The sequence below is a fragment of the Typopeltis vanoorti genome, chromosome 10 (genome assembly GCF_054136105.1).
Source record: "Typopeltis vanoorti isolate ZY-2024b chromosome 10, IOZ_Tvanoo_1.0, whole genome shotgun sequence".
NCBI classification, from domain to species: Eukaryota; Metazoa; Arthropoda; class Arachnida; order Uropygi; family Thelyphonidae; genus Typopeltis; species Typopeltis vanoorti.
In genome coordinates this window covers 33,031,749-33,048,128 of record NC_143558.1, presented here as the reverse complement: position 1 = coordinate 33,048,128, position 16,380 = coordinate 33,031,749, and the positions used below count along the sequence as shown (strand labels likewise).

The 16,380-nt window shown below is 36.2% G+C and overlaps 1 protein-coding gene across 1 annotated transcript in view; it reads left to right on the top strand.

Moving 5' to 3' along the window:
- The window catches only part of hppy (MAP4K3-like protein hppy), a 452,362-nt gene that overhangs the window by 306,100 nt on the left and 129,882 nt on the right, over window positions 1-16,380 (top strand). The window contains exon 19 of the mRNA XM_090399556.1: window positions 13,618-13,702. Coding sequence (XP_090255682.1) covers window positions 13,618-13,702 — 85 coding nt within the window. The remainder of the gene's footprint in view (window positions 1-13,617; window positions 13,703-16,380) is intronic.

Genomic DNA, 16,380 nt, shown 5'->3' with positions numbered 1-16,380 from the left:
ATGACTGTCTCCCAAATATTTGGTAGATTTATACAGCCATACTTGTTAAGATTTGGAGTATGTTTCAAGGCTTCTGTTGATTCCAGGAACAACCTCTCTGACTTGTAAAAGCTTCTGTGCAGCACCTTTATGTTTTTTTCCAGTTGATCCTTATGCAGGGGGGGGGGTATTCAGAGCATGGTCTGCCAGATCTAACTTGCCATAGTGAAAGTGCCGGGTATATTTTTTTGTGTTCACTGATGCGAATGTCCACAGTAGGCTTGATGACATGAACAGGGCTCCTGGATGTGATAAAGGAGAGAATCTGTCAGGTGAATGGATGAGAGTTGCCAATTTCACATAAGGTTTAAATACGGTGCGTAGTTGGTGTTTGTTAAGCACTCTAGATATCTTTTCAGATGTGCCTTTAATATATGGGATGGTGATAGTTTTGTTGTAGTGTTCTGTGGTCGATAGAGGGGATTTCTGGGTAGCATTTAGCATGTTATCTATCTTATGGGGATTATAGCCATTGGTCAGGAAGGTGTGATATAGGTGAGAAAGTTCAGCAATGTCATTGGAACAAATTGCTCTAGCTCTATGGATTAATGTTTTTAAGATACCATATTTTTGAGAAGGGTGATGGTGTGATTGTTTGTGTAAATATCTCCCTTGTTGAGGTTTGGAGTATGTTTCAAGGCTTCTGAAATGTGTGGGTTTTCTATAAACCAAGAATGATAAGGAACCTTCTGGAAGACGTGATTAGTGTGTCCAGGAAAGGCAGACAGTCATTGGCTTCTAGTTTCATTGTAAAGTGGATTTTTGGGTGCTGGCTATTTAGATTCACTAAAAATGTATTCAATGTGTCTGGGCCATGTGACCAAATAGCAAACACATCATCAGCGTAGCATAGCCAGAGATTAGGTTTGAGAGTGGCTGTATTGATAGCTAGCTTTCCAGATGTTCTATGTAGAAGTTGGCTAAGGGGGAGAAAGGGGGGGGGGATCCCATTGCTGTCCCATCTAATTGTTTGTATATTTTCCTTTTCCATGTAACCTGCCTGTACTGTGAATTTGAATAGCTGAAATATATCAGGGGGAAAATTGTGAATTTAGTAAATTAAGGGTTTCAGTTAATGGTACATCCGCAAATAGTGAGGTATATCAAAACTCACCATTAAGTCTGAACTTTTTAAGGTGTTATTTTCTAAGATACTTTTTAGGTGGGTAAAATTTTTAACAAAAGAAGGAGAATTGTTTGTGAAAGTGGCTAGTAGTTTGGCTAAATGTTTAGGAAGTTTATATATAGGGCTGTTTATACTATACAATAGGATGTAAAGGTGAACCTTGTTGCGAATTTTTAGAGCTCCATATATCCTGGATGTTTTAATGTGGAAGGGCTTGAGTTTGTTGACTATCTCTTTAGGCCAGGAAGTGATTTTGTTCAATAATTTGCACACCTTATTCTTTTGTGAGTTGGTGGGATCTCGATCTATAATTTGGTATGTTGACTGATCTTTCAGAAGTGCTTTCATATTCTGTTGTATCCATCACCACAGTTGCATTTCCTTTGTCTGATTTGGTTATGGTAATGTGGTTGTTATTGTGTAGCTCTTTTAGAGGCAAGTTTTTTTGTGTGGGTTATTATTTTTGGGAGGCTTAGAATGGACTAGGATGTTGGCCATGTCTAACCAAATATTGGCTATTGCTTGAGGCAGGTCATATATCCCACATTCAATGGAAGCCATTATATACACTAGATTGCAGTTGTCTCACTACTGTAACAAACTTTGTTTGTGTGCTCTGAAGATGCTGGATAGAATACCAACAAAATATTAGCAATTAAGTCAATAAATAGTTATTTTCTTATTAATCTGTGTTTGCATCTATACCATTAAAATCCAATCAACATACTTCTTCTTCCACCAGACATTTACCCCAATCACTTTTTACAACTCCTAATCTAGAAATAAACTTCCCTGTTACATCATTTATTTTTCTAAACAGATCTCTTGTTCTATCCATAATATTGCTTTCTTCAGTTTCCTTGCACATTTTGTTTAGATGTCTTTGCTTATCTTTCCTAGCCTGTCTTTGGAAATCTGCACTCAGTTGTCTAACCCTTTCTTTACTTAAATATAAAGAGCCAATAGGCTTCATTTCGGCGATATAAACATTATTTAAATTAAGGGGATATTAAATCCCACATTGCTTCAACACATTCATTGTCAATCACGCGATATCGCGTGATTCGCCGGGCAGCCGGTCACTCGTTATCGCGTGGACATCGCTATCAGGTAAACAAAATTTGGCCACCACATGAAATGCCAATTTTCAGCTTGGCAATGAACGTGTTAAAGCCGAATAAGAAACTCAAAGATTGGAATCAGAGAGTTTCATGCCGAATATAGTATAATAAATTATAAAAGTATCGGCGAATACTAGCGTGAGCTAATGCGAGTAGTCCTAGTATGTAGTACAATCTCGGGCAACTCGCAGCAAAGGTGGTAAAGTTCTGATCGCTATTCTTGGTATTTTCCATAATGTAAATATTGTGGCTACAATTCGTTCCCCGTTAGAATCTATGTCCTCCAAAATCTGTAACCCTTTCTTTTATGATTGTTCTTACTGTGGATTCATGTAGACCGAACTTCTTTGCTAGCTTACAAATTTTCATTCTGCCTTCAAAATCCTTAATAATGTTGAGTTTTGTTTCCAAAGTCGATGTTTTTCTTTTCTTGCTAGCTATATCAGAATCGGACTTGCTTCTTTTGGATGACATTATTATTTTTTATGTGATAAAATTTGTATCAAGAACATAACATTAAACAATCGCAAGGTTTGTAGACTATAAAAATCATGTATGAATGGAGAACGTGCGAAATATATCAGTGCTTGTTCACAGCATGTACGACACTGGCGAATGTGGCCGGTGCTGGAAACATACGACCAGTAGTGAAGCAGAATGGGAATACATACATATAAGAAACCATGTAACTCTGGATTCGCGTAAGTTGGGGTATGTCTATACTTGGTTTAATCCATTATCCAAGTGTAAGGAAACAAAATTTCCACCCGAAGTATCTTTCAGGACTGGGGCAACTCATTGCAAAGGTGGTATAACTTCTCACCACTTTCCTCAGTATCCCATAATGCAAAGCACATCTCCTTGTGGATATGTATAATGCTATGCATTAAGGGAAGGGTCACTACCCAGACCGGTTTTGACCTTTATTGAGGTCTCATCAGTGGTAGCCAGACCCAGAGGTGGTGATACTAAGGTGGAAGTATTGTTTATATCTTTTTATGATCTCCTGTTCCACTGCTATCTATCTCTCATACTGGAAATTAGCTCATTTTCAGACCTTTCCTAAAAAGAGCAACAAATCTTTACTTTCAAATTACTGTCTGCTTTCACTCACTTCAGCACTTTCTAAAGTAGTGGTAAGAATTGTTAACATTCAATTCTACATTGGCTTCAATCCTCTCGATTGATGCACAGTTGCTAGTATGCATTTCTTTTATTATTCATAAATTTTTCAACTAATGACATAGAAAAGTTTGAGGCATCTCAACTGCTTTACTATTGATATCTCTGAAGCATCTGATCTGGTTTGACAAAAAGGCTAATATTAAGTTCTCATTATGTGGTCTGTCTGACTTCTATCCCCCCCTCCTCCTCCCTCACTCACACTCTCTCTCACACACACACAACCCTTTTAAGACAGTACTTCTTATCTCTACAACTTGTGGGGGTGGGGGATACTATAAAATCCCAAAAATGCCTTACTTTAAAATATTGTTCTCTTCCAAAAATGTTTAATGCTAGCAGTCTATAATTAGATTGATGACTTCTCTCATCACCGAAGTCAGTTTCTGCTTTATGCCTGCCTTTTCATAGGTATCTTTTTAGATTACTGTTTTCACCTTTCTTATGTTATATTTTGTATCCAAATTCTGTCACAAAAAAAAGTAATAATAATAATAAATAGAATAATACATTGATATTTTAGATGGAAGATGAATTTCTCAGTCTATAATTAGATTGATGACTTCTCTCATCACCGAAGTCAGTTTCTGCTTTATGCCTGCCTTTTCATAGGTATCTTTTTAGATTACTGTTTTCACCTTTCTTATGTTATATTTTGTATCCAAATTCTGTCACAAAAAAAAGTAATAATAATAATAAATAGAATAATACATTGATATTTTAGATGGAAGATGAATTTCTTTGCAGGTGTGGAACCACAACTCTACTTACTGGAGGGCTGAAGTGTTTGGTCTCTAGAGTGGAGTTTTTTTTTATATTAAAAATAATAATACAAAAGAAATACAAAAATATACATATAAAATACATGAAATAATCTTTAGAACATATACAGTACTAATATACTATAGGTTTATAATCTGTGGGTGAGAATCACATTAATAAAAATAACGTATTTGTATGGCACACATATAATAGAGAATTCGTGAAATTCTGTATTATATTTGTATCTGACTTGAATAGATATCGCTGTAATTTTTCATGAATTCAGAAAGTTGCTTAGATAATATCTGTATATCTTACTCTACTGACATTATTGATCTAGGAGTGATTCACTAGAAATTACCTGAGGTGTGCTATTTATGCATATTGCATTTTCCAGATTCAGAAGCCTGTTTATAGATAGTGAAAGTTCTAGTCAATGGCTTAAGCAGTTTTAGCATAACAGATATGTGATTCTTTTTGAAGATCAGGCAACACAGTGTATCAGTTTCCATGTACATCAAAGAAAAATTAGCATGCTCTGATTTCATTCTCAGATGCAGAACATTATTAATTAGTAGAGGTTTATCAATGATTGAAAGCAATATATGGAAATACATATGCATCAAAAACACTGAAAGACACTAGTCATCAATTTTGCCTATGCTGTGCATGATTTGGACCAAACTGGTAATAATTTTCCTGAACCAATTAGACACCTGTGGTTAAATGTGATATTGCCACAGTCAAAAGGTAGAGTCAAAGACATCAAGCAATTTTACAGCTGAAGAGTCCCCAAAGGCAAATTTGACAGAGTCATCCATCAATGTCCCATTTGTTTTCTGATCTCCAATAATCTATACCATTGGATATTAAAGAGCCTTTCTATTAGTACCATGGAGCTCTCAAAAATAAGTGTTCAGGGAATTAATAAGAAATTGCTCTTCATGAGAATGCAAATTTCATATTTATAGATTATACAGGAAAAGGTTTTCACATAGCTTGAATAGTATTAACCACTGAAATGGCCATATGAATAATATATATCAGAAATATATGCTTCATATCCATATTTTTTCTATAATATCTGGTGGCTGACTTCATTGGACTCTTCACATCCATGTAAATATGGATGTATATTGTATTTAAACTGTACCTTCAGTTTAAAATGAGTTCTAAAGATGGTACTCACAATGTTAAAACTGAAATGGAAGAGGACACATGGCAGGTAGTTTATCCAGCAAAGGATTCTTCTGCAGGGATTTGTTTTGTAAATCAGTGGGATGCATGTCTCAGTGCTGATGGTGGATTTATGATTGGATTTGGGGGGGGGGGGGGGTGGGGGGGGGGGGGGGTGGGGGGGGGGGGGGGTGGGGGGGGGGGGGGGTGGGGGGGGGGGGGGGTGGGGGGGGGGGGGGGTGGGGGGGGGGGGGGGTGGGGGGGGGGGGGGGTGGGGGGGGGGGGGGGTGGGGGGGGGGGGGGGTGGGGGGGGGGGGGGGTGGGGGGGGGGGGGGGTGGGGGGGGGGGGGGGTGGGGGGGGGGGGGGGTGGGGGGGGGGGGGGGTGGGGGGGGGGGGGGGTGGGGGGGGGGGGGGGTGGGGGGGGGGGGGGGTGGGGGGGGGGGGGGGTGGGGGGGGGGGGGGGTGGGGGGGGGGGGGGGTGGGGGGGGGGGGGGGTGGGGGGGGGGGGGGGTGGGGGGGGGGGGGGGTGGGGGGGGGGGGGGGTGGGGGGGGGGGGGGGTGGGGGGGGGGGGGGGTGGGGGGGGGGGGGGGTGGGGGGGGGGGGGGGTGGGGGGGGGGGGGGGTGGGGGGGGGGGGGGGTGGGAAAGCTAAACAGTGTGTAAAACTAGCTAAACAAAAGTCATGGGAGGACTTTGGCAAGAATATAGAAAATAAATATCAAGAAGGTGGCAAAATATTCTGGAGAGGTTGTTGAAGAAGCTTAGGAATGGAGGAAAGAGTGCTGTAAAAGGAATTAGAGATGATAAAGGTGAAATGAAAAAAGGAGAAAAAGATATCCTTGAAGTATGGAGTAATTACTTTGAAAAACTGCTAAATGAAACAAGCAGTGATGACAGCACAGTGATAAAAAACACTGACCAGGCATGCAGTCAGGAATACATATCCATACTTGAAGTAAAAAAAGCCATCAAAGGCTTGAAATGTGGAAAGGCAGCAGGAGTAGATGATATTCGACCAGAAATGCTGAAGTATGGTGGTATAAGAGTCTTACAGTGGCTGCACTGCATAGTTCAGAAAGCCTGGACAGAGGGACGAATTCCCGATGATTGGAGTAGAGCTCTCATAGTACCCATATATAAAAAGGGAAATAAAACTGAATGTGAGAATTACAGAGGTATTTCCCTACTCAGTGTTCCTGGCAAGATCTATGCAAGTATACTTGAGAAACGGTTGAGAAGAATTGTGGAAGAAAAGCTTGGTGAAGAACAAGCTGGATTCAGGCCAAATAGAGGCTGTCAGGATCAGATCTTCACTTTACGACAAATAGTCGAGAAAGCATGGGAATATAACAAAGATCTGTATTTAAGTTTTGTCGATTTGGAAAAGGCATATGACAAGGTGCCAAGAGAGAAGCTATTCAGCTCTTTGCTTTATGCGGATGATGTTATACTTCTAAATAAATCCGCTACAAGTCTGCAAGATTCTCTGACTAAATTGAATAGCTGTTGTAATAGATATGGTATGAAGGTCAGCAATAAAAAGACAAAGACAATGAAAATAGGCAGAATCATTGAAAATGTCAACTGCGTTGTGAATGGAGAACCTGTGGAACAAGTAAAACATTTCAGCTACTTAGGCACGATTTTTACTGAAGATGGTAAACTAAATATAGAAATAGACAACAGAATCAGCAAAGCTGGTATCGTGGGAAGTCAATTGAATAAATTCATATGGAATAAGAAAGAAATTAGTCGGAACACTATTAGCTGTATACAAGACTGTGTTCGAACCAATTTTAACTTATGGATCTGAGAGCTGGGTCAGAAGTAAAACACTTGACCAAAGACTAGAGACTGCAGATATGAGAGTCCTGAGAAAGATTAGAGGCATGAACAGATGGCATCAATGGCAATATCATATTAAAAATGAGGATATTAGGAAAGAACTTGACATTGTCAGCATCCAGGAATGCGTTAGCAGAGCTAATCTCAGATGGTATGGTCACTTAAATAGAATGGGAGAGGAAAGATTAGCAAAACAAGTGTTCTCTGCCAGGTTGGCAGGAAAACGACCCAGAGGAAGACCAAGATATAGGTGGATTGATACGGTACAAAGTGCCTTAGACGATAGAAATATAAGATCTGATAATGTTGGAGTCTTGACAAGTAACAGACTGATTTGGAGGAAAATTGTAAATAGGAAGTTAGTAATGATGTAATTTTTTCATGTAGTACTGTCATATCCTGTACACCCCTTGAGGGTACATGGCAGGAATTTGATGATGATGATGATTGATGATGATAAAATAATAATAATGCAATATTGCAAAAACAAAGAAAATAGTTGTAGGATAATATTTGATCGTAACTTCTTCTCAGTTACGTTTTATTGTCTTACAATTCTCTCTCTTTAGTATTTAACTAGTTATAGGCTGATATATCGATCGAATATGAAGAAAATTTATATTATACTGTGCCACTCCATGTTCTGAATTGCAAGAGCAATTTAGATAAATTAACCTTCAACTGTATTAGGTTATCATAAGCTAATTTTAGGCCGAGGTTTTTATTCTTACTACATAGGGTTCCCGCTAAGATTCGTATTATTTTAATGAGCAGTGCAATGAAACAATCAGACAAATACAAGATTCAATTCAAATAAAATTATTTAATGCAGTGTCGCATAAATTACATCATAACACAGCATTCCAACAGGGACATTATAATTAAACGAATATAAAGCTCTCATTAAGATTCTGGTATACTACTCAGCTGAGCTTAAACTTTATAATTAAAGATTATATTTAACAGATCTTATTCTTCTCATTACAGAGAACTTCTATCATAACCTTACTATGATCAAGGTTACATCTCAAAACATTTAAATATCAAATCAGTTCAAGATATTCAGAAAGAATAACCCGTGAACCATCAGACATTTATTTGTAATTCTCTAAGCCCAGTTAATCAAAATTAGTTCTTGTACGTTCGAAATTCCTAAATTACAACAAACATGCTTCTCAATATTCTCGTTCAGTCAATGGACACTTAATTCAATAAAATAGCACTTGTCACTTAAAGAGGGAAAAGTCTTAACACATCACACATTAAATCTTGACTCACTGAATGCAACAACTAGGAACAATTTACTTTCGACGGAATTAATTTTCGTTACTTCTCACTAAGTATAGTATAGGTAATCTTACCAGAATATAGCTTCATCACATTTTAAGGAGATCGAACAACAATTTTTAAAGTCCTTGCTGACTTTTACTTTGTAGTAACACAAACTTAAAAGAATCTTCCATTTTCGCGATTGATTTATAGACTCGGGAGAATATAAACTTTATGCACTTGATTTAAATTATCCACCTATTTCTTCTTTTTCTTATACATATTACCCTATTTCTAGCACTATTTCACTCTTAGGCATTAGGAAGTTTTGGTAAAAATCCAACTCAGAAAAGGGTAAGTTAAATTGCCAAGTGATTCCTGGTCCTTTAAATTCCCTTTTCGGCATGTCAAAATTCCCCTCCAGTCTCCAGCTACTGTTCTCTATACTCCCCTATTCGATTCTGTCTTACTTTCGTTTTCATATCCACTCCTTCTTTTTTTCCCCACTAATAACTGATTCTCACCGGTTAGGCTCACATCAAACTTGTTTTTCCTTTCGTATATAGTAGTTCACGCTCCAACACGCACTAGGAGAAATTTGCATGTTTTCTCACAACAACCAATCAAATGATATCACAAAGAATCTTCTGGATATATTAAAATTACATACATTACAGTTTCTAATGTTATTATTAAAAGAATAAAGCAAATAAAATAAATGACACTTTAATATAGAGGCTTTTCGTGTCTATAATATATTTAAAAATTACATAACTAAAATTAACTAACAGAACTAAAAAGGAATTCATGAATAACATTTTGTAAGCAAGAGACTAACAAAATAAATTTAAATAAATCCTGCTTATGATATGGTAGGTCTTGTTAATTATGAATGAAATATTATTAATTATAAATATCTTCATTCACAATTTAACAAAAATGCTTGGAAAATGGTTACAAATCGGAGAAAGAAGAACCTGTACACTTGTTTTATAGACTTCAAATAAGCATATAACAAGGTATTATTGAGGAGACTTTAATATTTAAATTGTACATATTTGGTCTGATGTATTAAAATAAAGAACTCTTATTATTAAAAGACCAGAAGATAAATGATAAAATATACAAAGAGCCAATAAGTTTCACTAGCCACTATCTAGCATTTTCAAGGCTGAACTGGCGTGAAAACAAATGCATTAAGTTACATTTCAAAACATACACTTTAGTAACTGTTAGGCCGTTACATTTGATCAAATGTAACAGCCTATAGACTTTAATTTATTTAAGAAATTGAATGGGGGACGGTCGTCCACAAAAAACAAAATGCGGCTGTCTCAGTGTATGTTTAAACTGAAAAGTTCGCAAATAGGTGACTTGTTCAGTCATACTTTTTCACAGCATCACTACATTTGCCAGCACTCTTTAACATCTTTGCAGAAGGAAGACATGTTGGATACAGCTCTAAGAAAGAAAACAATAGAATATCAATAGAGTTAATATATAAAAGCTGCAAATAACAAGGGAAACAAACCTTCCCCCCCGTCAAAATCGCAAATAACCTAGCAGTGATGAAGTATCATGTAAACATAATATTAAATTATTATGTAATGATAATAAATATGAGGTATTGACTGGAATATTATAGAATTTAGATTCTAATTATTGATTACAACAATAAAGTTGATCAAATGTTAACTTTTATTGCTCACATTTGTTCAACTTTATTGCTGTAATCAATAATTAGAAAGCAAAGGAATGAGAAGTACTGGAAGAAGTAAAATCTAAAGTCATGAATAAAAGAAGTCATGATTAAATACAGATAAAGTATTCATGGTAAAAGGAGCTTGCCTGCTACAACAGATATTTAAAAAAAAAAAAAAAAAAAAACCTTAAGGAAGCAAATACTGAACTCCAAAATAAGAATTTCCCTATGTGCATAACAAATTAGAAGCCTTGGAGATATGTAGTGTGGAGAAGATTGAAAAGAACAAATAGAGCAATTTTAGGGGTGAGGGGAAGCAGGAGAAAAGAGAATATTTTCAACAATATTTAGAGGAGAAGATTGAGATAGATGAAGCAAACCTAAGACATGTTTGCTCATGATAGTAACAAAGGAAGAACTGAAAAGAAGAATATTTATCCAGTTACTGTCTTCCAGCTTCGTTGGCTGGGTGTGTGGCATCTTCACTTTCCAACAGGCTTAAGGTTCAAATCCCATCATGGGTATATGGATGCTTTGCTGCATTGGGTAAATGAATTTTACCAACATCCCTCTGCTTTTATTGGCCTGAAGCATCTAGAAAAAAAAAAGTTTCATGTTTGGTCTCTAGACCATAGTTTTTAGATTATGTAATCCTTATCTCTCCAGTTTGTGATACTGTATGTCACCTACTCAGAAACCAAAAACTGATTGTGTATAATGGTAAAAGATGCTGGCAACCAATCCATGACTTAGTCTTTAATGAGCCCCTACTTGTGATTGTCTCTTACAGTTGACCATGATCTGTGTGTTTTTGTACTTTGATTGCAACCTATTAGCTTTCATATGATATATCTTGTTATATCTCATGACATCAGATGAAAAACAAAATTGGCTTTTTTCTCTGTTACTAATTGGAAACAAAAACAAATTTCAAACTAATAGATAAATATACAAACAAATGGCTCAAAATTCAGTGGGCATGAAAAAATACATTCAGCCCATTGTACTGTTTAATATTTATTTTTTCATTCCCTCCATTGTGTGTGTGTGGGGGGGGGGGGAATTCAGTGCTTTACCCCATCCTCTGCTGAAGTACATACTTCTCACTAACGAGCAGTATGGAATTTCACTTTTTTCATCTGGAGGGGAATTGCAGATTTGACTGTGATGTTGTTTTCATGTGTTTGAAAAGAGAAATCATAATGTTGATGTCATGGTGAGCAGCATTGTGTTAGACAGGTAGACACGCTCACTCTATTAGTATATGTTATATTAATGAATTATTCAGTTTGGTTTTATTCACACTACCTTTCATTTTCTTGTCAGATGCATATCCTTATGATTGAAAATTTCAAAATAATGACAGGAGAAAATCCCATGAAAATGTGCATAATCATAGCATTATAGCTCTCCCAATGCATTTCTAAATCACTTGGTTTTTTTGCATTATGATGTTTGCACACATGATTAGATCTTGTTGGCTATTATCAGAAGATGTGATTATCTGAACAGCAGATGCCATATTCTGATAATAACCTGACTAGATCCAATGTTATATGTCAGTCAGTTGTTACTGACTTTCCAGTGACCTTATGAAAATAGGTTTTCCGTCTGATCAGCCTTGTCTTTATTGCTGGCAGTTGTAATTTCATGTTGGTAATCTCAACCTTCTCTAACATAATTGCTTTTTCCAATAATTCATCTGCTCCCATAATATGTTCAAATACTTGTATATTAACTTCTACAAAATAGGCAGTCCTTTCAAGGATCATTTGATCTTTCTTTTGTTCTTGCTGTCCTTGGGATTCTTAATAGTCTCATCGACATCCATAATTAGATGAATCAGTTTGTTTTCTTTCCTTTTAATGAGTCAGCCTTCCTACCAAATTATTCCTACCAAACTATTTTGGTAGGAAGAATTGATGGCAAAGGAACTAGAGGAAGAAAAAGAATATCATGGTTTGACAACATCAAGACGTGGACAGGAAAGAGCAGTGCACAACTGCTCAGATTAGCACAAGACCGCAGTTTGTTCGCCAAGATGGTCGCTGACCTTCGATAGAAGATAGCACAATAAGAAGAAGAATGAGTCAGCTTTTGCATATGCATCACTGGAAAGACTATTGCTTAAATTGTTCTAACTTTCATGGCTTTACGAAAGTTTGACACAGATCTTTTTCCTCCCACATAGCTATCCTTTTAATTTCATCTTTGCATTGACCATTATTTCTTATTCTGGAACTTTTAGCCACCTCTATATTATCTCCCTCAATAAATTCATCCACGTTTCCAGAAGTGGTCACTTTTGTTTTACTGATATTTAAATGAAGCCCAACTTTTTTGCTTTCCCTCTTAAACAACAGAATCAACAACTTCAGATCTTCCTTACTTTCTGCTGTTTGGGTTGTATCATCTGCATACTTCATTTATTTTTCTTACTTCAATCTTAATTCCTGCCAGGCCTTTAAGTCAGCCATTCTCACAACATATTCACTATAAAAAAAAAAAAAGAGAGAGAAAGGGGGGGGGGGTGACAGTATACACCCCTTGCTCACCCTTTTTTATCCATGTAAACACTGTTCATTTCTCAAGAGTGTTTTTACTGCAGGTGATCCAATTAAGAGAATTAGATGCTCAGATATTCACATTACTTTTGTCACATTCTGTAGTCTAATAGTCTGTTATGACCAGCACAGTCAAATGCTTCCTAAATCATGTTCTTCTATTATTTCTTCATTTGTATATAGTTCCTGTCTCTTTTGGATTACTTTCAATGTAACTTTACTTGTATGCAAAATTAAAGCAACGTTCTGTAATTCTCACATTCTCTGGGATCTGATTTTTATTTCTTTATTGGAATTGAGATTAATAATTCTGATCTCTAGATCAGAATATTTTCTTCCATATCTGTTGAGAGATTTCATTTAATATATTCATTGCTTTGTCCCAGTTGCTCTATACAGTTCCACTGAATACTCCATCAGCTCCATAGGGGCAGCTGTGTCATTACCTATATCATCTCACTTTTTGTTATCATAGTTCCCCAACATATTTTCTCCTTTCATATTCTCCTTCAATATTAATATCTTTCTTGTACAGATTCTCTGCATATTCTTTCCATTTTTCACTTCTTCTCCCATCAAACTTCTTTCCGAATTTGAAGTCTGGAATTTCCCATTCAGTTTTCATGTACATCAGAATAATGATGATGATGTAATATTTTTATGACTTCTAATCTTTGTTTTAATTTGTGATTATGCAGAAAATTTTTAATTTTGTGAAAAGAAACATTCTGCACTTATGCAATTTGACATTTAAATGTGTTATACATAATATACCATTGTGTGTGTGTGTTGTTTTTTATTTATTTATTTATATTTATTTATTTTTTGTAGATGGGAGCTTGTTTCTCCAAAGTTTTTAATGAATGTCCATTAAGAATTCATTGTACAGCTAGTTGGATTCATCCAGACACACGAGGTAATATTTTAAAATATAAAAATGTTGACAATGGGTGGGGGGGCATTGAATCATAAATACATTAAAATATCTCTCTGCAGATGTCAGCATAGATTAAACTGTTTTATTTCTTTCAACCTTGACAAGATGGATTACTTAAGGGTTGAAGCTAGATAACTAGACAAAAATTAAGTTCATTCTGGTTATCTAGCTTCAACCCTTAAGTAATCCATCTTGTCAAGGTTGAAAGAAATAAAACAGTTTAATCTATGCTGACATCTGCAGAGAGATATTTTAATGTATTTATGATTGTAGGAGAAATATAGAAAGAATATAGAAAACTGGCTTTTTGACATGATATTCATTTGGATGTTGAATAAACAAAGATGGGGCTGGCAGTTCAGGATATAACAGACCAAATTACATTCTGTGTTGGTTATCTTAAACTACATGCACATTATAATCATAATAATACACTGTAATTCAAATAACATGGGTCCAAGACCCTGTTAGTGAAAAGAAGTAGAGTTAGCATTAGATAAGTATCTTATTGACATAATTGGTATAAATGACACTAAGAATGCCAAAACAGGTAAGATCCTTCTAAATAGTAATTACAAGATGATTTACTCAGCCACTAGGGATTAGGAGAAGGAGGAAGTAGCTGTAGTAGTTGACACTAAACATGAAGATGACATCTTGAGTGAGATCCAAATTCAAATACAGAAATGTAATTTCAACTGAAAAATTGGGGAGAAGTAGAAGAATTTTTTGGGTCATTAGAGGTAGCAGCTTACATAAAGAAAAGAGGGTGATTCTTGTTGGCAGTCACAGCATGTTTCAGCATATCATATGATCATATCAGGAACACTATGTTTTAATATAAAAATGTTCAGAAATTATCCTGGAGAGAACACATACAAATTAAAAAAAAAGTTATTGGTGGTATCTTCATATTGGTTCAGGAAACAGTTGTATGTAGGGATGGATTTGAGATAGGAAGTTGCTCTGTTCAGCAGGAAGTGGAGTATTCCAGTTTAAAGAAAAGTGTGTATTAAAATTTGAAAATAACCAAAAATGTGAACTGTGGACTCAAGTAGGCAAATTTTATTGGAAGGAAAAAGTGAAGCGGTTTGGAAATAAAAACTGGCATTAGGAAGTAATGAAAAAGCTGTATGTGCTCTTAGAAACAAAAGAGGAAAAAATAGGCAAGCTAAATTATATGTAAAAGTTATAAATAAAAGTTATAAAAAGATTTTGTAAAGAATACAGAAGATAAGCATCATGAAAGAAGCAAAATGTTTAGGCAGCTACTAAGAGAGCAAAGAAGGAAAGAATATCTCAAATGGATCAAAAATCACAAAGATTTTATGCCATAGTTTGTCACATATGTGTGCCCACATATGTCCAAAATGTGTGTACATTTTGGGAACGAACACTATTTCTCAAGATTACAATCACATTAAATTCAGACAAATCAGTTTGTGCCAATTTGTATAACTGACAATTTTGAGTAAGAAGTGGGTACACATTCATATTTTCAAATCACATGCAAAGGGGTCACATAGTAGCAATGAACAGGATAAAAGGTAAAACAGCTGGTCCAGAGAATGTTTAACTTTTTTTTTTGTCTAGTTTCCCATCATAATTTTTCTTAGCCTGTTCTAGGAAATATGCTTGCATGTGTTTTCTAGAAAAGTTGACTGGGAGATTCGTCTGTAATTCTCATTGAGTTTTATTTCATTTTTTATAGAAATGTATAATAAAAGCTCTATTCCAATAATATGCTAGTGTCCAAAACCTAAGGATGAACACTATTTCTGAAGATTACAGCCACAAATTCAGATGAATTAGCATGTGGCAACTTGTATAAGTAATAATTTCAAGTAGAAAGCAGGTACACACTCAAATTTTTGAATCACGCACAAGAGGGGTCACTCAACAGGATAAAAGGCTGCACTAAGCATGTGTTTGAAGGAAGCTCTTTTCATGAAGGAATAAAGTTGTAAACTCAGATGTCTTGTAATGTCTCAAAACATCATATAGATGATTTCACATGGGGAAGAATTATTGGAAAGCTCGAAGAAGGCCACAGAATTACTAATATTGCTGGAGAACTTGGAATCTCACATAGTGTTGCATCTTAGCTCTGGGCAATGTTTCAAACCAATGAGATGTGTTCCAGATGTTTGAGAGGCCTCTTTCGCTCTAGCATGGAGTATGAAGACAAATTTTTGGTTATAACAGCAAAACGTAATCAATGCACCACGGCAGGTCAGCTTGCAAGTCGGCTCCAATCAAGCACAGGTATACAGATTTCTTAACAAACTGTGGTAAGATGTCTTCTGCAACAAGCAGGCTTATATGCCCAAATGCCTGTACTCTGCACATCCCTTTATCCACAGCTCATCGTAGAACACATTTCCAGTGGTGTTATATCCATAAAAAGTGGACAAGACACCAATGGCCTATACCAAGCAACACTTGATCTTGTGTGAAAGTGCTTACTATCGCGAGAATGTTCTTGAAAGGGATATATACAGCAGTGCTGGGGTCATGGTATGAGGATGCATTATGCTTAATGGATGCACCAAACTACAAGTGCTAGAAAAAGGGACTGACTGGTGAACAATATTGCAACAAAGTTCTTCAACATCATGTTCGATTGTTACATGGTGCTGTAGGCAAAGAATTCATTT